Consider the following 22,319-nt stretch of genomic DNA (forward strand, 5'->3'; position numbering starts at 1 on the left):
TTGAGTGACCCGCTTTGCTCAAAATTTTTACCAGCTCTGAACGGTCAGTGAAGAAGGGCAGGGGCAGGGCCCAGGGGTGGCTGTGCTTGCAGGAGTGGTGCTGTCTGAGTCTGGCTGCACCCTGTGATCTTCACAGTTCCTGCAGCTGATCAGGGCAAGAGGGCAAATGGCACAGAGTACTCTAAATAATTTCCTGCTGCGGTTCGTCTTTGGTTTCTGACTGTCACCTGGCTTCGCTCTTTCATTTCCAGGCATCGAGAGAATAAAAATAAGCACAGGAGAGGGGGCCGGCCTGGTGGCATAGGGGTCAAGTTCACGCGCTCTGCTTCCGTGGCCTGGGGTTCACACGTTCGGATCCTGAGCTTGAACCTACACCACTCATCAAGCCATGCTGTGGGGCGTCCCACATATAAAGTGGAGGAAGATGGGCACGGATGTTAGCCCAGGGCCAGTCTTCCTCGGCAAAAAAGAGGAGGATTGGCAACAGATGGTAGCTCAGGGCTAATCTTCTTCACAAAAAAAAAAAAAGCAGCACAGGAGAAATACTAGGTTTGCCTTCCAAGGTAATAACAGAAAGACATCCTTGCATGGGGGTAGAATGTGTGAAACAAAAGGAACTGTGCTTACTTGCTCTCTGATGTTTGGATTGTCCACATACTGCACACATCAGAAGCATTGTGAAAAGTGTTCTACAATTAATTTGTTACTAAAAAATAATTTAGACTGTCTTAACTAATTGATAGAATTGAATCTCAGAGAAACTTGGCTTTGTAGAAGCCCTCTCCCCTAGAAAAAGTTACTGACTGAAGACCCTTTTGAAAGGTTTTGTGGTCATGGTTTACACAGCCTAGACAATAAAAAAATTCTCTCCTAATGTGTTTTCTATAGGAAATCTTTTTTCCCAGAAATTTGCTTAAACTCTCAGAGTGATGAATTCTCCATATAGTTAGTTGGTAGACATTCAAATCTCTAGTGCTGAGAGCTGCTTACTCACGTCTGGGTTCTCATAATAAGACACCAGTGAGTATATTTTTAATTTGTTAATTTATCAGTTAGTTTATCTGTACTAATTGGGGAAAAAGAGAAGGCTAAATTGAGAAAATTCTGAATAAAAGCTTTTTAAAGGAGTTGTTTGTAATTTTAGAAGTCGATCCAGAAATAAGTTAAGCTAATAGATTGTGTCTTATTGGGGGTTCTTAGAGGATATATTTTATGATAATTATTTATAATTAGTATTACGTTTATGTGTAAGTGAGTTCTGAATTGTTTGAGGTTATTTGAAAACAATTATTTTTAAGCAACTTTATCATTTACATACAACTGATTTTATAATTATGTAGAAAAGTTTTGTAAACAAATATATTTCAGCCCTCTTTAAATGCTGTCAAATTCTATATCCACAGAATTGAATTCATCAGTATTTGTGCCTTGAGTACATGGCAGACATTATTTATTGTCTACTTTGACTTAAAATAGAAACCTCAGTTTTTAAAATATTTCACTTAACAAAGGGGACATTGACTCATCGTAAAAAGCAGTAACTGTGTAATTTAAGGTAGTGTAAGGCGTGATACACATTTCTCTAATCTCTTGTGTACTTTCTGTCCCATCTGTTTTTGTGGAAACTGTTTCACTTCCTCCTCAGGCCTTGGTCGAGAAGTATGTCTCACTTAAGTTACCTTCTAGGAGTCTCAGGACGTGTGACTGAACTTGAATAAAAGTTAAGGCTGTGTGACATTTCTCATGTTTTCAGGGTGCCGAGTTTTAATCCCATGCCTCCGTAAATAGACAGCAGAGAGATCTTCTGATCTCATAGGTATAATTTTTATTTATGAAAGGTTTTATGCTTATCCACATCTTATTAGCAAGTTCTTTTGTGTTCTTTGCTTTTATCTGGTAGTTTTGTAATAAAAACCTTTTAAAAAGCCCAACATAACGGTATTTTAGTAGGTTCTTTTCCTCAGGTGGGTGTTGCAGTTTGCTTTTAGTGGTTGCATGGTGCAGAGGTGACTTCAGTGAATGATATTATTTCTTAGGGGCTTAGGAAACATTTAGATGTACTCAAATGGCCATGTCTTAGTACCAAGTTTTTTAGAATAAACTCTTATGTGTTTGTTTAGTTCCCCACATGCTTTTGGAGAATATAGAATTACAAAAGCTTAAAAACAGGATATCCTTTCAGTTAGGAAACCTACCTGCCTTCCTTTTTCTGCTGTCTCTTATCCTCTCATTTTTATTTCACTGTGTTCACTTCTAACGTTAAGACCGCAGGTTAGATGTCTTAACAGTTTGTAAATCAGACATGGGGTTTAGCGCATAGGTGAACATGATTCCAGACAGCATCTGCTCACTAGCTTGCTGCCTTCTCATTCACCAGTGTCCAGGGTGTCCCCGGAGGGACCAAGGGAGCAGCCATAGTCAGAATTTTGCCTTATGGTGATTGTTTTTTTAAGTTGGTCCCCAGAAACTCATTGTATCTTAAAGTGGGAAATATTTTTACCTACCCAAAAATCTTTTGAGGTATTTAGAACCATAAGATAAATCCATGATCTAAGTTTGATGTTAATTGTTTTACAGAGTGATCTAAGCCTCAGCAGCCCTGCTTTGATTAGGTCAGGGTCTCCTCAGAAAGGGGCAGATTTAATTGAGAGTCAATGTTTGATTCTTACCTGCCCATAACTACTGAAGGCCATATGCATAATAATGTAAACTCCCAATTTTGATTTGTAGTTGTGTCTGTGTCTACAGCTACTTCTGGATACAAAGGGGGAAAAACCCTGTTGTTACCAAGACCCAATGTCATAGTATAGAACTTAAGTATAGAGTGTTAACCTCTGGTAAGTATTGAAAGATGTTGCTTTGTATGTGAGCATTTATAGATAATTTTTATTGCCTGATCGCTGTGTGCTATTTATTTGAGTCAACCGTAGCAAAAATCTGAATTAGTAGCAGAATGAAAGTTAGAGTACATAGTTCTCTGAAGTCTAACTGCACTGCTTTCACAAAATATGTTGGTATTATGTATGCCATGGCTTTGATTCTCATCACCTTGTAACATATTTGAAGGGATATATAAGCTGCCAGATATTCCGGCATTGCTAAGTGAGTTCTGGAAACATCAAAGCCAGGTATCAAAAGCCAGCTATATTTTGTGCGCCTGTGAAATTTCTTTAGCAGCAGCAAACATACCCCATCTGTCATGCCTGTCTCAAGTCTGTAGCAGAAGAACCTAAATACTCCTCATACTGCATTTGATCTTTATCCTTCTATCATTATGACTCTCAGTTTAGGAGACATTTTCACTTTATATCGTAGTAATAAAATAAGAGGACCTATTAATTGTGTCTAGTTAGTCCAGCTGATTAGGATGTGTGTTAATTAGTTTGAGGTCACAGGTTTATCCTTGTAGAAACCAGTTAACTCTTACAGGCAGGAAGCCAAGGTTCCGAAGTCTAACCCATCTGGTTAAAACTATACAGAGTAGAGTCCAGAAAACTTTATACTTAATTGATTTTTGATCAAGTCTGAGTTCTGCATTTTATTTGCATTGTCTTCCCACTTAAATGTGTTCCACCTCCTGCTATTCCTGTCTCATTTAATGAGTCACCATTATCCAGTCACCCAGATCAGAAACATGGGACACATCCTGGACTCTTCTACTCGCTCCAGCCCAACATATAATCATCCTCCATGCAGTTAGATTCTAACTCTTAAATACTTCTCAAATCATCCTTACTTTTGCCTCCTTAGTTCTCTATCATCATTTGTCTCGTGCAGTTCCACTAGCTATAGATGGCTAGGCATAGAATAATAAATATTAATAATAAACAAACATGCTAAGAAATATTTAGCAAATAAGTGCCTGTCTCCCCTCTTCCCTCCCGGGCTTCTGCCACCCTCCCCTACCAAAAATAAACAAATCAGTCCATACCACTACTGTTGCAATGACCTTTAGAAAAGGCAAGTCTGAGCCTTGTTGAAAATCCACCAGTGATTCCTACTACCCACAGAATCAAATCTTAACCTCTTAACCCAGCATACAAAGCTCTTCATTATCTAGCCCCAGCCAGCCTATCCAGTCCAGTCTTCTCTCTTATCATCCCCTCACACACTTACACTCTGACCTCCCACATGACCTGTATGTGCTGCACGCTCTTGAATCTCTCGTGCCTTGCTTGGTTAGCTTCTACGCATGTCAGTCACTCTGCGTGTGGTGTCCTGCCCGCCATTGTCTGCCTGGTGGCTGGCCAGACTTGGCTCTCAGTTCATCCCCTCTGGGACACCTCTCTTGACCCCCTTTCCTGACCCGTTTCCCAGCAGAGGTAGGCTCTCTGCCTCTGACTTGTTCCCAGACCACCTTTGTGCCACATTTCACGCTGTGCCTCAGGGCTTGTTTGTCTCTTTCTCTCCCCACTGACTCTGGCATTTTGTCTTTTTCATCTTCTTATCCCCAACGCATAGCCCAGTGCCTAATCAATGTGGTTACTTAAGATTTTTGTTTGTTTGTTTTAATTGTCACTTTTCTGTCTTGGTTTCAAACAATTTATCAATAGAGAGATTGCCTGAAATGGTTACACTCTTTACTGAGCTCCCAAATGCATAATCCCAAGAACCATTTATTTAACGAAAAGATCATGTTCTAATTTATGTTTCATTCCGCAACTGTTTCTTTCATGGTTTTGGTTTTCATGACAGCTCTGTTTATCATTTACATCGTAAGTCCTTTTTACTTTCTTTTTAGTATCTGAAATATACATAGAAGAAATGATGGTGTGTGGGGCATGCTTTCTGTCTTAGTGTGGGTGTTGGTGCTCTATGCATTGATAATATATGTTGGAAAATGTTGGCTTTATTAGTATGGCAAGATATTTGTTGTGTAGGAAGAGAACCATTGTTATAAAGCATCTAAATTATGAGACTAGGTATCTTTTTTAGAATTTTAAATTAGTTTTGTATCTGGGTTCTTTTACTGGTATGTGTGGTGGTGTCTTTCTTGGTGAAGCATATGGAAACAGAACTGTTAATATTTCATCAGTTCAAGTTCCTTCTTCTCTTTATAGCAAAAATCAGTAATCTGTTCACAAGATTTTTTTTTCCTGAATCATCATGATAGAGTTATATATCGAGTAATTCAATACTGATTGATTTAGCCATGTGATGTATTGAGCCAAAACCCTCCGCCCAAATCTCTAGCACTGTCTCTCTTGCTCAGTTTTCACGTATCCTGTATTTACTTCTTCGACACTTTATCACGGTCCCTTTAATACTCTAAATTCCTACCCTTATTTAAGGCTCTGAGACCCTGGGTTTATCTCCTCAGCTCGTGGCCTGACGCCTCTCACATTGCCTGTTATGCCCTGGTTCGCAATTTCTTGTCTCTGTGTACCCCTGTTGAGAAGGTTTCCTTTTCCCGCTGTCTGCACTGCTCCTGTCCCCCTCTGTCCCCACCCTTCTTCCAAAAAGCAAAGTGCTTGAAGAACTATATTTTTCTTGTTCTTCCACACAGCCCTTTACTTGTAATATTTCCTATTATTTAAACTGTTCCTAAAAATCTTTCTCTTACAGAAAGCTATCTTGGATTGATAGAGTAAAGCCACTTACTTTTCCTGACCTTTATCCATTCCTGGACGCCAGTAACCAACTCCCCTCCCGTAATGCTGCATGACTTCCCTGTCCTCCCATTCCCCAAATATGCTTGCCACTGATGAGTTTAGGTTGCACTGATGAGTTACTTCTCTCCTGAAGCCTCTGGAAGCCAGGGACTACATCTGTTTAATTCTTTGCGTATCGCCTAATACAGCCCACCGTCACCATTATCACACATACGTGGCTCATAACTGCTTTCTGATGATAGGAAACAATAGTTTGATAAAGAAGATTGGTGGATGGTGAACATTTGGCATCGTATTGCATGCATTTTATACTGATGCAGATTGAGGAGAAAAAAACCTCTTGGCTATGGATTTTTAAGCATTCCCTGTTTAAGAGCAAGCAGGTGGTAAAATTAATCTTATAAAAGGATAATTTAATGTTTTTCAAATTTGTTGTTTTGTCTCTGTCAAGTCTAGAAAAGCATATTGAAAATCAAATAGAGCTAAAACAGTACTTTGATACATCAATGGAAAGAACAGTTGATTGTAGTAAATCAGGATTTGTTATAGAAATTTCATAATGCCCAAAGGACTGAAATGCACAGAGAATGTGTCAAAAGCTGCAGTTTTAGATGTCTTTCTTATGCAAATCATTATCTATAAAGTTTTAATAATACAGGCTTAAACAGAAATTGCTAGAGTGATGTCCAGAATAAAATCTGATATTTTAACAGCAAAAAGTATTGGCTGTTTATATTATATAATGCATGTTAACAATGACTACTGTTCTAAGAACTCCTCAAAGAAAATACTGAGGATTTCTTAACTCATAATTGGAAATAGTTAGTGGGAAACTAACTTAAAGTGGGAAAATCTGTTTAGAAACTGAAAATGATCTTAAGAGGGAGAAAGGTTAGTATCTTTCCAGTCAACGATAACATCAGATTTTCCTAAAATTAAGTGAAAATTGTTTAAAGCAACTCGATGTGAAATAATTTAGGTATAGGAGTTCCAGTTTTCAGTGTTTTTCTTTCCTTTAAGAATTTCTCAGAAACATTTTTTCCTTTTGGATTAAATAATCCTGTTTACCATATATCATTTTAAACAAAGCAGTGTCCAAATGTGATTTTTAAACTACATTTTATTGTCTTGTTCCCATTTCACACTTAATTAAAATTGTATGTTCCTTTTAAGACCACATCCTACTAGTTAGTACTCTTTCTAAGCAAGAAATTAGGGTTTTTGGAAACTCTTTAGGAATTTTTAAAGAAACATACTGCTTTTTACAAGTTATGTGCTTCATGGCACCATCAATTGGGTATATGACTTGAGTTTTTTCAGATGAAACCTGATTCACAGATTATGAATGTTGGGATGGAGGGTGGAAAATAGATTTTCTTTCCCTGACATCTGCCAGGGGTGTTTATTGAGAGAGGTTAATGGGTATTCATGGAGAAAAGGGAGAGCATTGTCATAGGTTTGGAAGGATGCTTTATAGCGCTGATCATGGTATTTAAATATCTACCTTAGCATATTAAAGGGACTGAGGAGTGGCTGCAGTAATTGTTTAACTTTGTATAACCAAGTTTTTTCAAACATTCGACCACAGAATGCTTTTTGCACAGAATATCTATTGAGTCCTTGTAACAAGTGTTCCAAGAGCATAGTTTGTAAGGTGTTACACTAACCAACAAAAACCATATGCCAAGTTAATACCCTTTTCAAAATCCTAATTTACGGGAAGGAAATAAGTTAATTATTGGGAATATGTATCCAAAGACTTGGATTTCACATGAACCAGTCATTCTGAGCGCTGCTGGATCTGGAGTATCCTGTGTGTTATAGATGTCCATTTAGAAATCTGTGCTGGAAAGTATGAAGGAATGTATTTGGAAACTTAGTGACTCTGCTCATATCTATAATGTTGTATTGATATATTTTATTTTTTATGTTTCCTTAGGGAAATTTTGAAACATACACAAAAAGAAGAATACAATGAGTATTTTGCCAGTTACTTAAAATAATGGTTCAAATGTTTCAAGCACTCAATGAAGTTCTGTTAAAAAAGAAATACAGGGGCCAGCCTGGTGGCATAGTGGTTAAATTCTTGCACTCCACTTCAGCGGCCCGGGGTTCACAGGTTTGGATCCCAGGGGCGGACCTACACGCCACTCATCAAGCCATGCTGTAGTAGCATCCCACATACAAAATAGAGGAAGATGGGCACAGATGTTAGCTCAGCAACAATTTTGCTCACCAAAAAAAAAAGAAAAACAAATACTTTAATTGGACCACGCTTTATGAATTTTCGTAAATGATTCTGATTCATATAGTGGGATTTTTCCCCACACTAGTATTGAGGTGTTTGTAAAGTGCTGATTCAGCAGCAGCAGACCAGATAGCAAAATGACAAAAATGTTCTCATAGCTAAAGTTGGTAACAGTCCAAACTATTTTTCTCTTCATGTTTTGCCAACTTTTTTCCACCCACAGGGTAAAAGATAATGTTGATGTTGGGTAGATTAGCAGTACTGGCCTCATGTGGGGTCATTTTATTTTTCCCTTCTTTTCTTTTTTCCTGCCTTTCATCAGCCTATATGGTGTACGCCTGTATTGGCTTAGGTAAATTGACGACTCTGAAGAAAGACAAGCCTAAAGAGAAGTTTCGTTTGTTTCTCTGTCTGCTTTCTATGTCAGCGTCATCATCCTAAGACTGACTGACCAGCGTTTGGCTCATCCCACTGTGGTGGCAAGGGTGGAATTATGTCGATTGGTTTAGGGCAGTGATGCCATGGGATTGAATCAATCCTCCTGTAACTCCACGGCCTAGAAATCTTGGTCTTGTTAAGAAAAGGCATGTAGGAAATGGGGAAACAACCAGTAATGTCCTTTTACTCCAAATCAGACACATTTTAAAAATTGAATGTATTAATATTAACAGTTTGTTTTTTCTTGGGTCTTTTAGAGGACAAGAATTTTGGGCAGATTTGAATGCCATGAACGTATATGAGACAACTGAATTTGACCAACTACGAAGGCTTTCCACACCACCCTCTAGCAATATCAACTCAATTTACCACACAGTCTGGAAATTCTTCTGTAGGGATCACTTTGGATGGAGAGAGTATCCTGAGGTACTTACAGGTTCTTTTTCCAAAACGTACATGTAAATTTTTTTTATCTTTCACTGTTCTTTTGTTCTTCCTTTCCAACAATGACTGGACAGAACTACAAATCAAAGAGCTTACGGATGTAAAATGAGTCTTGTTGATATAAGTAGCACTTTTCTTTCCTGATTTTTGTGAAAATGTATTTCATTTTCATTTCATTCCATTAATCTCCTGGAATCCATAAATAGAATACCACTATTATCAGAGCGATAAAATGCTTTCCCCAGTATCTTATACTATAGAGACCAAGTATTTACAGTGGTAAGGACTCAGACTCAGTGCCACCTGGAGTAATTTTAATGCACTAGTGTAACTTTTGGCTATATCTGGCTCCTGGGCTCATGGTGGTTGGATCATGTGTTACACTTAGCATTTCAGAAGTCTAGTGGGAAACAGTCACTCTTAAGCCCCTGGAAGAAATACTTGAAAATGTTTACTGAGCTGTGATCAGGGAAATCAGTCATTTAAAATTATATCATATGTACACATGCATCCTTAGTCTGAGATGGTAAGAATAAGCTCATCAATTAAAAAGTAAGGTTTTAAAATAATGATGGTTTACTTTGCCTCTGAATGAGAATTGTGAGTCAAGTTTAAACACCCTGAAATGGACTTTAGAGCTTTATTTCACATTCCAAAGATCTGACTTCTTCAGTTTGATTAAATTCATTTCTGGCATTACAGAAAGGGAGAACCGACTTATTCTTTTTTAAGGCAATAGCAAAAGAAAATGACCTAATATGTTAATTGCTATAAAACACAATATTGAATTAAAATTTCTGACTCTTTTTTTAAGTAATCACTAGTATCTAATACCTTCCGAAGAGAATAAGAGGCTGTTTAAAATATATTCTCAGAGTACGTGGCTGTCCTTTTGTTTTTCCTCTGAGAAGTTTCTTGGGTTTGGTACTTAACTGGTTTATTTGAACTCTATACACTACCATCTCTAATCCTCTTCTGAAAATTCCCTTAAATATAAACAAAAAAATCTCTAGGACATTGTTAAGGCCTTAAAATAGGGTAGAGTAGTTGTCTGGGCCTCACATGTTTCATAAGGTAGAAATCTGTGCTCTTCTGAACAGGGAGCATCTTTCTATTCTACATATTTGCCCCCCACAAAAAATTTGTATGTATGAAGGGAATTAATTTGACTCACTGTACTTTTTTGAAACGCTTCTGATGTTAACAGCAAGGTTAACTATTTTTGCCTTTAGTTACATTAACATTTTTCATATTTAATAGTTGATTGTTTATTAACTTGCTTTTTTAACTTGCTTTTTTGTTTTCTTTACCTTCTATTTTCTACTCCATAGTCTGTTATTCGATTGATTGAAGAAGCCAACTCTCGGGGTCTGAAGGAGGTCCGATTTATGATGTGGAACAACCACTACATCCTCCACAACTCATTCTTCAGAAGAGAAATAAAAAGGAGACCCCTCTTCCGCTCCTGTTTCATACTGCTTCCATATTTACAGTGAGTGTTCAGTGGAAAGTCTCATCTTTACTCTCATTTTATGTAAATGTACAACTGAATGCCAAAGAGAAAAAGATTTTAAATTAAGAGACTAACTTGGTTATTACCTCTAGAATGTGAAGTTCTGAGTTATTCTTTGGGTTTAATTTTTGAAGACCTGGAAGCAACCTAAGTGCCCTGCATCAGATGAATGGATAGAGGAGATGTGGTATATAATACAATGGAATACTACTCAGCCATAAAAAAGATGAAATCTTGCCAATTGCAACAACATGGATGGACCTTGAGGGTATTATGCTAAACAAAATAAGTCAAAAGGAGAAAGACATATACTGTATGATTTCACTCGTGGAAGATAAACAGACACACACATAGATGTGGAGAACCGATTGGTGGTCATCACACGGGGAGGGAGGAGGGCGAAAGAGGTAAAGGGATGCATGTGCACAGTGATGGATGGAAACTAGACTTTTGGTGGGGAACATGATGTAGTGTTTACAGAAGTCAAATATAATGATGTACACCTGAAATTTATATCGTGTTATACACTAGTGTTGCTTCAATAAAAAAAAATTAATTAAAAACATAGAGTTCAGATAAGATACAATTAACCCAACAGTAAAAGAATGAGTATCCTATTGGATTTTTTGAACTGAAAAGCAGTTAACATTTTTCCACAGCTAAAAGTAATTATATCTGGAAAGAGAATTTGCTTTTGCCTCCTTCATGGAAGACTGAGTTTTTCTGATGATACCCTTCCACGTTATGGGACTATTTCCCAGCCTAGGTAAACTGCCAGGACAAGTAGGGAGAGTCCTTCAAGGTAGTGTTCTCTGTGCTTCTCCCTTGAGTGAATTTGTATGGGAAGAGTTCACCTTTTCAAATAATTTGCATTCTCATTTGCTGAGTAAGGCCCATCTTCCTGTAATACTCACTGAAATTACCTGTCATAACTTTTAGGTTGAGACTGAACTCATCCTTCTGAATTGTCAGTGAGCTCTTCCTCCATTTTCCCAAGTGCCGTTTCTTCTTTCCCTCTCTAGATAGCCCATTGGCACATCTCCATAGATGCCAGAAGGTAGGGCACGTTTCCATTAGCATGGCCACCTTTGGAAGTTAGTATCTCCAGAGAAATCATTCTATACTCTAGTCAGATTTACCCTATTTGGAGACTGATTTTTAAAGTGATACTAGGTTTACTTGGTTTTGTGAACTTGGGAGGTCTCGAGTAATATTGGTTGGTCTCTTCTGCTGATCTTTGAGGTCAAGATGCTCCTTTTATATTCTTATCTGTAGTTTTTTACTTCAAGCCCAAACTGTGTTTTTCCCAGATCATTATGACAAAATCTTAATGATTCTAATTCTGAGATTGCAAAGGGAACATTAGAAACAAAATACAAACAAATAAAAATCTCTAAAATTCTCAGTATCCAAAAGCAGTTTGTCATAAGACTGATTTTAGAAATACATATTGGCTTGGGATAAATGCATGCCTTTTTCCTAGTCTAAGTGTGAAAGTTTTTATCTTGTGGGGTTTTTTTTTTATTATTAGAAACTAATGAAAATGCCATTTCTGTGATTTCGCTAGCACGGCTGGAGACAGTGGCGGCGTCCAGTAGTTAGGAACATGTTGTCCTCCCAGTGAGACGGCAGAACTCATTAGTGAGCCCAGCAGCTTGGCATGCTGAGCCAGCCAAGCGAGATGTAGCTTCTATGTGAGAGTAAGGATGCTCATTCGAGGGCTGCATTGTGGAGGGAGTTTACAGAAGGGTGAAAATTCATTTGTTTCCATCCTAAGACAAGTAATTATGGAATACCCGCTCCGTCCCCTTTTTTAAACTTAGGCTTGTTTTGTAAAAGTGTGAACTATCAAGAATAATGGAAGCAGTAGTAGAGTTAAGGCCACAAGTGTGGCCTTACTCTTGATAACGTGGGCTTACAAGAGTCACTCTAGTCTCTCTTCCCTTTTCTTCTTAAAATTTCCTGTTTTAGTCTTGTCTGGCACAGTGATAATCAGGTATAAAGTAATAGCTTAGCAAATCAAAGAGTTATGCAGACACTTGAATGAGAAAAGAGCAGAGAAGCAGCAGGTTCACCAGAGTGGAATGGGTAAATGCAGCCCTTCAGTTCCTGTCCGCCCTAGAGTCTGGGGCTGAGAGGCACTGGGGAGAAAGAGGAGGGAGCTTTGTTCCAAAAAACAGATCTCAGAAGTAGATTCCAGAGAGACTGTGATCTTAGCCAGGAAGAAAGTTTTCTTTTGAAGTATTAGTAAATGCAAAGGGTCAAAGAAAAACATAGGTGTCAAAAAGGCCGCAATTATCAGGGAATCAGAGATGCCTAAGAATTGGGAATACTAGAGTGGAGGAGGGCGGTTGCTGACTTAATTCATGAATTGCCTGTAAATTTGGCTCTTTTTAAATGAGAGTTTCCCTGCTGCCTTTTTTCCCTTCCAGTTTTATTGACACATAATTGACACACAACGCAATAAGTTTAAGGTGTGCAGCATAATGACTTGACGTATATATATATATATTGCAAAATGACCACAATAAGTTTAGTTAACATCCATCACCTCCCAGTTACCAAAAAAATTTTTTCCCATGTGCTTGCTGCTTTTTAATGAGGCTGATAAAAAGGAGCTTATTCTTTAATAATCCTAGAATACTTGAGCTGAGGCTGCACAAGAAAACACATCTCAGATGTAGAGGTTTGGGAGTTCGTTTCAGCAGAAAGGATATCTGTCCCGTGCAGTCACCTCATGGTCATGAGAAGACCTGATAGAATTTCTTTGACTCCTCCCCAAAAAGGATAAAATGAATTAATTTTTACTGCATTACTGAAGTTGAGTTAGGAAATGTCTTTCAAAATGAAATGGGGAGGGAAGGCAAGTGATAACAGGTGACCTTGGATTCTGAAGATCCGTTCTTCAGAGGTCCTTGAGTACAAGCTCCATATCCTCAACTTGGCCTCTCTTAAAGAAGGCTGCTCCAGCACCGGGAAGCACGCAGTATGTCATTGGAATACCCATGAGCTGAATACAAACTCAGTATTCTCAGAAGATGACTGTGCTTGGAATATATATTTTTAACTTATGGCAATAGAATGTAGAAGTCCGTCAGACAGATGTCTATATGCATTTTTATGTTTTAGCCCAATTAGGATGTTGGCTTGTTAAAGGTAAGTATCTATGGATGGGAATGGATGCTGACCACATATATAAAATCTAATTTAATATCTTAGAATGAGTAGGATTTATTTACACAGGCTCATCTTCAAGCATGTATGAGTAAATAATAGACCCCATCTCCCTGAAAAAGGAAAGGATACATTTGAAGCTTTCATTTTATGAAACTAGTTTTTAGGCAGGAGTGATATCAGAAAGGAAAGGAGCAGAGTTTCTTCTGTTGTCAGTGCCGGGTATTCAGTACAGCTGCGACAGCCGAAAACCTATTTTGGGCAGAGTGCTTGGGAGAATGTCACCTTCCTCCCTCAACCCAGAAACCTCTGTTGGTAACTTCAACCCCTGAGAATACTGGAAAACCTGGTGGCCTGTGACTGACCATCTTTGCAGAGCAGGGATACAGGGAACAGCTAAAATAAGGAGCTTATATTCTGTTTCTGCCATTCCTCCAGAATAGTGATGGCTTTAAAGAGCTACAGACCTTTCAGAATCTGATTAAAGCAGCGGGGTCTCTCTTCAGAGAAGTGTGCCGGTGAGCGAAGGCTCTGGAGGATCTGTCAGGGCTTTGTGAAAATGCTCCAGAGGACGAGGACCGTTGTGCCTTCTGTCATGAAGGTTGGAGAAACCAGCACCCCTTTAAATCTGCTGCTGAACGTAAAAGCATCTGGTAGATTCTGTGAGCCCGGGGTGCACCCAGAGCTCCGTCTCTGTCTTGCAGAGGGATTTGAAACAGGATAAATCATAGGCACGGCTACTTGAAGGGGGTGGGGGTTAGAGAAGGCACTTGTGCCTCCATAGCTTTTAGTTTCTTATCAAGCTCTCTCTTAAAAATCAAGACTGTGAAGTGGTGCCGGTGTTAGTGGTGGTCTTGGTAGCCCGAGTCAGGCAAACCTGAGTTGCAGTCCTGATATCCATCCCTTTCAAGCCTCGGGTGGGGGAATACACACACACACACACACACACACACACACACACACACGCATGCACGCACGCACGCACGCACGCACACGAATTGTGAAGTATATGGAAATGAAACGAGTATGTGCTTAGAAACTATCTAGATAGGCCTGGATTCATATCCTGTCTCCTTTCTTTGCTAGCTGTGCTAGCGGTTTCTGTATTTGAAAAGTGGGGATAACCAAGCCATCTTGCAAGGTTGTTATGACAATTAGTGATCCTGTGTGTAAAGTACCTGGTCCATAGTATGTGCTTAGTATCAGGTGACTGCGATTGTGAGGAGGGTGATGGTAAGATATGCTCTGGGAGATTAGATGCCTGTTCACCCACAGTTGTACCTCTGTGTCACCAAGCTCTTTGGAAAATTTCAGTTTCCTAATCCATTTGGCAGACTTCCTGCTTCCTTGTGACCACTGTATGTGGGTGACTGTTACAGTCCCCTGGCCCTGAATCTGGGTCTAGGGTCAGGGTTTCCTTTCTCTCTGCTTCTTTCCTTTTGCTCTGTTTTGAAAGTGGCCAAGAAATACGATTTAAGTTTAAGCATTTAACCAGGAAGGAGTAAGTAACTGATCCAAGCTGCTGCTTATCTAAACTCTCCTTCACAGCAACAGACCTGGATTTAAAGGTCCAACCATATGCATTCTGGTGTCTGGAGCTTAAAGTAGTTAGGTCCGTCTTAAGCACACCTAAGACTGAAATTGGAATAATATTGATGGTTTTGTTATTGTATGTGATACAAAAAATGAAGCAAATGCCAAATGTCAGCTTTCAGTGCCTGCTCCATGATTTTTGTTTTTAGACATAAATTAAAGCATAAGCTTTTTTATTTTGAATATTCTATATCTTCTCCCTGTAAGCTCCCTCTTTCCTGCCTCCCTCACTTTGTCTCACCCTCACTCTGCTCCCCCCAGCCCACACAGCCTTTAGTAATGATGTATTTTCTGCTTAGTATAGCAAAGTTTGAAGAACGCAGATAAATTATTGTTGCTCCCTTGAAACAAAGTTTCTTTAACCATATAGGCAAAAGAGGAGTCCAGGATTCAAAAATTAAAGATATTTATAAATGGCTCTGCTTGCTTGCGTTGCAGTAGTACATTCCAGAGTTTTCTCCACAAGGAAGTGGCCAGGAGGAAGCTAATAATAGGTTATCTGTGTACAGGCAGTGTTTGCTCTAAGACTTTTTTCTTTAACAGATAGCTTTTTCTATATGTTTTAAACAAGCATTTAAGCTATACAAATTATATTAGATACTGCTATAGAGCACTAAAATGTGAGTTGTACTTATTTCTGAGTATCTTACCTTGACGTTCCTTCCACTCTCTCCTAGGACACTTGGTGGTGTTCCCACACAGGCTCCCCCAGCTCTTGAAGCAACCTCATCATCACAAATGATCTGCCCAGATGGGGTCACCTCAGCAAACTTTTACCCTGAAACTTGGGTTTATATGCATCCATCTCAGGACTTCATCCAAGTGCCTGTTTCTGCAGAGGACAAAAGTTATCGAATCATTTATAATCTTTTTCATAAGACTGTGCCTGAGTTTAAATATAGAATTTTGCAAATATTAAGAGTCCAAAACCAGTTTCTCTGGGAGAAATATAAAAGGTGAGTCAACAGTATAAATAAAGTTCAAGAGAGCTTTTCTTAATGTAGCTAATGACAAATGCAGAACATAATAGTAAAGACTTGCCTGGAACTTAGTGGGTTTGTATTTTTCTCATATAACTCACATATCCTCATAACAGACCTATAAGTAGGATTATTGCTGTCTACATTTTACAGAGAGGAGACTAAGTCATAGAAAAGTTTGGTAACTTAGCATAGGTCATACAGCTCATAAGTTAATGGTGCTGGAGTTTGAACCCAGGCAGTCCAGCACCAGAGGTCTTGCTCTTAATCACTTTACTATGCTGCCTCTCAAGTCAACAAACTAACGTAGTACGGAAGGAATACATGTGGGTTTGAGGAATCTCAGACTCAAGAGACACTCAGGTTGGTGGAATTAGACAAGGAAGGCCTGCTGAGAAGGTAAGATGTGAGAACTAGATTTGAAATGAAAGAGAAAGCAAGTGAACAGTTCGTGGAGGAGAAAAGGAAAAGGGCTTTTCTCGTCTGCAGAGGAAAAGATAGATTTAAACTTTTAGTATGATTTTTGATGGCATTTTGCCCATGGTGGTTGCTTTAACATTTCCTCCCCATTGAAACCATAAAGAGAAGTTTATGACTACCTCCTGCCTGTTAAAATGATCTATACCTTCCCTCTTCTGAATTCCCATCCACTCTTTGCATTAGGAAAAAGGAATATATGAACAGGAAAATGTTTGGCCGTGACAGAATAATAAATGAGAGACATTTATTTCATGGAACGTCCCAGGATGTGGTAGATGGAATCTGCAAGCACAACTTTGACCCCCGAGTCTGTGGAAAGCATGCTACAATGTTTGGACAAGGCAGCTATTTTGCAAAGAAGGCAAGCTACTCGCACAACTTTTCTAAGAAGTCCTCCAAAGGAGTCCATTTCATGTTTCTGGCCAAAGTGCTAACTGGCAGATACACGATGGGCAGTCACGGCATGAGGAGGCCCCCTCCCGTCAATCCCGGCAGTGTCACCAGTGACCTGTATGACTCTTGTGTGGATAATTTCTTTGAGCCTCAGATTTTTGTCATTTTTAATGATGACCAGAGTTACCCTTATTTTGTTATCCAATATGAGGAAGTCAGTAACACTGTTTCCATTTGAAAAATCTTGGTACTGCTAAATTGTTTGATATGAACTCAATCCAGCATTCGTAGCAGGTTTTGGATAGGTGGGACAGAGTCAGGAACAGCATTGGACATTAATAGAGCACTTTTAAGGCCCATTTTTTTAAGTGCTAGAAAATGAAATTTTTTTTAACAAATATGCGTTTTAAAATGACCAGATATTCTTTAATTATTTACTAATTGTTGTTAGTGTACTCAGTGTGGAAAAGACTACAGATTGCATACTCTTTTCATTCACACATGTACATATAGGCAGCAATGTTATTAGAAGCATTTTCAAGAAATAAACTGAACAGCCTAACTAATTAAATGTGACTTAGGCCTGGGAGAAGTTTGGCCAAATGAAATGGAAGCTGTGAGCAGAGCGAGGATTCGATCTATGACGATGATAAAACTGACTGGAGCTGGCCCTGCCACACTTGTTCCCTGTCTGAAGCCCCCTTGCTGTGGTGTAGGATAAGGCCATGAAATGCTGGTGGGTGGAAAGACATTTTTATTTCTGTCAGCAGGACTGAAATGTATCACCCAACCAGAGAGCATCAATGACTTTGATCTGCAGAGTTTGCCTGAAAATTCAGAGTTCTCTTTAGAGGAAGTAAAAAAAAGAAGGAACCATTTGAAAAATTTTTGTCACCAGCAAAATTTTTCACTAACTAGTTACATGAAATGTGATTCTCGTGTTGTTCAACTTCAGCCTTGGGAAACTCAGTCTCTTCCATGGCCATCCACTCCAATTTGAAGGAGTTGGGCAGCTCATTTGGTAAAAGCCAGTCTCGAGGATTAGAAGTATTACTTTATTTCAGGGTTCCAGACCTAGGCCCTCACGGAAGGTTTTAGGGAAAGGAAGTCCATCTGAAACCGAATTGATAAGGTTTATTACTGTGCTTTGCACAAGTAGACTTTCAAAAGTATTTGTTGACTGGGAAATCCTGTTCAAGTGGTAATCCCATTCCTGTGCCTGCTTTCCCAGCTGCAGCTGGGTTCCCTGGCTGGCTCTGTATTTTACACTACTTACTTAACAGAAACACAAGCTTGGAAATTGTACCCCTGGCCCAGTTGGAGCAATGTTAGGTGAATATGCTGATGCCTTCGTTCAGACAGGTAGCAGCTAGGTGTACTTCGCCTTAAGCAAAGCAGATACCTGGATTTACAAAAGTGGAAGTGGCTGTCCGCAAAAGAATTCACCACAGAATTTCCTCAGATACCAAGCTCTTCTAGTATGTTTGTGGTTATTTCATTTACACAGAACTTTTCAGGAACTTCTGTGTTGTTTAAAGCAAGATATATCTATCCTGACGTCTCAGTGAATCAGTGTGTTCAAGCACTTATCAGGGCTTCCACATGTTATTTATTTTGCCCTCGTCGATCTCGTTTGCTGCCATTGGCATGAGACAGCCAACTGTGGCCGTTACCGTTGTTCTTTCATTCAATTCTAACTTGTAAACCAGTGATTCCCAATCTTTTTCAAGTTAAGATACCTTGTCATTGCTTATTTGATTTTATGAAACTTGTTCTTTTTTTTCTCCATAAAGGAAAAAAAAGCTTTATGACATATTTATTTTTTTAATAAAACTAAGGAAAAATAAAAGTTCTAGTAATTCTTTAAAACTTTTTGTTGTTGCTTTGGTTCCATTTAAGATAACAATTCAACACACAGTGGATGCTCTGTAAATGCTGGTTGGTTGGTTGAATGAATGTGTAATTGAATGACTGAATGAACAGCCTAACCAGAACCTGCTTAAACTTTTGTGCTCCAGGAATCAGCAGACAGTACATTATCTAGCAGTTGACTGTAAGTCACAAGAGAAGAGTGAATATTTTCTTTTGCAGGTAACCATTTAGGAGAAAGGAACAAGTTTTATATCAGCAAACAGCTGTAGTGAAAAATATGAGCAGGTTGTCTCCTTCAACAGGTGCTGAAGGAAATATAAAAAGGAATTGTAGAAATCTTGTCAGCTCTCAAGCACCTGAGTTTTCAGCCAACTTTAAGTCCTATGAACGGTAAACGTGAGCTCCTCTGACAGTACTTTCTCCCTAATAATTTTTAAATTTCCATATAGTATTGTATGTTATTTTAACTAAGCAAGAACTGTGGAGTCAGTCTAAATTTTGTGATGGTTCTGTGGATTTAAGACATACTGAAAAGCATTCAGTAAATCTTTCTCCCTCCCAGTACAGCTGTAATTGTTACCATTTCAGACAGCTGGAACTTACTCTTAAACTTTGGTCAAGTTTTCCCAGGAGAGTCTGCAGACTCCCCAAGATACTCCATTGTCATACAAGCCTATAGACAGTGTGCAAAGTTTATAAATACTGGATCCTGTATAATTATGAGTTCTAAAACCCAACTCGGTGCATTTTGCTACAAAGCTGTTTATTTTAAGTAAATGATTATTTAGATATAAAAATAATCATTAGGACCTGAAATGCTGATCTTTAAAGAGGAATTTTTATTCTACTAGGTCTGAAAATGACTGAAGAAGAGACTATATTCAAAACCCAAACCAGTACTATACGGTCGGTTTAAATTAGAGGGGTTTTTTCCTCCTCCATCTAAGGGAGGGAGGATAACCACAAAATATTTCTGGTTTTCCTTAACTGGGATCAAACAGTCAAAATGCGTTTAGAAAATTCTGTATGACACTGTCCTAAAATCTAATCCACATCACTTGTTGCTATTGTGATTTTTTTACATAACTTAAGCTCTTTTATTATATCTATACTATAATCTTGGACAAGTCACTTAACCTTTCATGTGGTTAGTTTTCTCATCTTTGAAATGGAGGGTTTTTTTTTTTCAAAGACTACAAATAGGAATATTCCAACTTAGAGACCCTACAATGCAAAAATTTTTGTAAAGTGCTCTATGAACTCATTGTGTTTATTTACAAATTAAAAGCCGGATACATTTTCCTTAGAAATGATAGTGTTGAGTTTTAAAAACAGACCCATTTAGTTCATTGATTTAGGTACTCTTATTGCAGGCAAGTTGGAAAATGCCATGACACAGTGCTTTTTACCTTCTTTGGCTTGCTGACCTTACTCATAAGCTATTGTCATAGAAAAAGATGCTGTCAGAAGGTTTCGTCAGCGTTATTAGTTGGCCGCCTTTTATTGCCGAACTCACCCCTCAGCATATCTTGTGGGAGACTAACTCTTGCATAGAGCTGTCAGATGGCAGCTCTTCTGAAGCTTTCATCTTACATGAATGCAAGTGTTCTTGTGTTAGAAATGTTTCATGAACACTTTGCCAAAATTTTCCAAGCAGAGATGCCCAGCCACTTGGAAGATGTCAGAAGTTCACAGCCTTAATTGTACTTAAGTTCCTAATGGTTACTGAAATGCAAAATGACCAAAAGATTCTATGAATTCAGTGATCTTTTTAAGCAAATTTGTATTACTCATCACAACTGTATCTCCATTTGATATGTAGGACATCCTTAGTCTACAGAAAACAGTTGCTCAAATGGATTAATGAGCTCCTGCAATAACTGCCATATGCTGCTGGAGTCTATAGCCAACAGGCTGGAAACCACTGGTCTAGACTATTAAAGTTTTTATAACTATGTGTAGCTCCTTAATTATATCCAATCTTAAAATAGCCTTAATCAAATCAGACAGCTAAGAGGGTCAGCCCAGTGTTCAAGAGCCTCTAACCTTCTAATACTTAGCAAGTCTTAGGTGCCAAATTGTCATGTGGTGGGCCTTCTGTTCAGATGCATCAGCTGCACTTCGGAGTGTTCCCCGGTACGTTGAGGGCTGCATCTCACAGGTTTGAGTGGCAGGAGTACACGAAACAGATGCTACTCAACTGCCTGATAATGCGGGACTCTTCAATGCTAATATGAAATTCTTGTGCAACCGTCAGTTTATAAATTGGTTTTTGAGCACCAGTGATGGATTTGGGGCATTAACCCACACTTTTCTGACAAAGGCCCTACTTGAAGTTTTGCATTTCATAGTATCTTTGTCAAGGGTTTAAGTCATAATTTCTAAACTGAGTGCAATGAACTGTTCCACTTAGGCGTAGCAACTATCAATCTAATTAGCATTGATCTCAATGATCTAAGCTAACTCAACCAGTAACTACAAGCTTTAGTCCCAGCGACTCTCAAATATAGCTGAATTGCTCCTAAATGCAAATTTCTACCCATATGAATACGTTTTTCAAAAATCAAGTTTGTAGTCTTATTTATAATTAACTTGTAGGCATATACAAGTCAGTGCTGGATAGAAGTGGGAATGCAGATTTTGTGCATTATTGTTACTTGATTTTGTGATGAATTACTATCATTTATCAGAAAGCAATGGCTTAGTCAAAAGCCTGTGTGAAAAAGTTACACAATCTTAGTTATGTGGCGTGTGGACTAATTGAGATAAAGAATGTAAAGCAGTTAGCACAGTGTGTGGCTCATGGCATACAAATTTTAGCCAGTAGTAGTAATAATAGAAGTAGTAGTGTGGTGGACTGAATAATGGCCCCAAAGATACCCAAGTCCTAATCCCAAAAACCTGTGAATATGTTGCCTTAGATGGCAAAAGAGGCTTTGCAGATGTGATTAAATTAGGGGTCTTGAGGTGGGGAGATTATCCTGGATTATCCTAGGGGGCCCAGTGTAATCACAAGGGTTCTTATAAAAGGGAGGCAGAAGGTCAGAGAGAGACTGGAAGATGCTATGCTTCTGACTTTGAAGATAGAGAATGAAGCCAGAAGCCAAGGAATGCACGTGGCATCTAGAAGCTAGAAAAGGTAAGGAAACATTCTCTCCCAGAGCCTCCAGAAGGAACGCATCCCTGCTGACACCTTGATTTTAGGACTTCTGACCTCCAGAACTGTAAGATAATAAATGTGTGTTGTTTTAAGCCACTAATTTTGTGGTAACTTACAAAGGAGCAATAGGAAGCTAATATAAGTAGTAAATATTATATTGAAGAATCATCAGGAAGCTGTTCTAATATAAATTAGTAATCAAAAAGCACTGCAAATACAAAAAAGTTCCATTGCTTCTTGGAAATTTTAAAAGATTACATGAAGTTCCAAGAGGGCAGACTACCATTAGCTTTCCAAGGGTGGTATACATGCATGCTCAAGACGAGCCTCACTGAAAATAAGGCTTCTTCTAAGGAGTATTTAAAAACTGAATGAAGACGAGCACTATAGGTAGTCCGATAGCCTAGTCCTC

General features: G+C 38.7%; 1 protein-coding gene across 2 annotated transcripts in view; it reads left to right on the forward strand.

Moving 5' to 3' along the window:
• The window catches only part of TIPARP (TCDD inducible poly(ADP-ribose) polymerase), a 29,425-nt gene extending 10,681 nt beyond the window's left edge, over positions 1-18,744 (forward strand). For both annotated transcript variants that reach the window (XM_087440102.1, XM_087440103.1), the window contains exons 3-6: positions 8,556-8,724; positions 10,074-10,234; positions 15,700-15,978; positions 16,666-18,744. In XM_087440102.1, the coding sequence (XP_087296228.1) occupies positions 8,556-8,724; positions 10,074-10,234; positions 15,700-15,978; positions 16,666-17,113 (1,057 nt within the window). In that variant the 3' untranslated portion in view covers positions 17,114-18,744. The remainder of the gene's footprint in view (positions 1-8,555; positions 8,725-10,073; positions 10,235-15,699; positions 15,979-16,665) is intronic.
• Positions 18,745-22,319: the final 3,575 nt, after the last annotated feature.

Source organism: Ceratotherium simum, chromosome 15, assembly GCF_057802395.1.
Source record: "Ceratotherium simum simum isolate JZ-2026a chromosome 15, ASM5780239v1, whole genome shotgun sequence".
Lineage (NCBI taxonomy): Eukaryota > Metazoa > Chordata > Mammalia > Perissodactyla > Rhinocerotidae > Ceratotherium > Ceratotherium simum.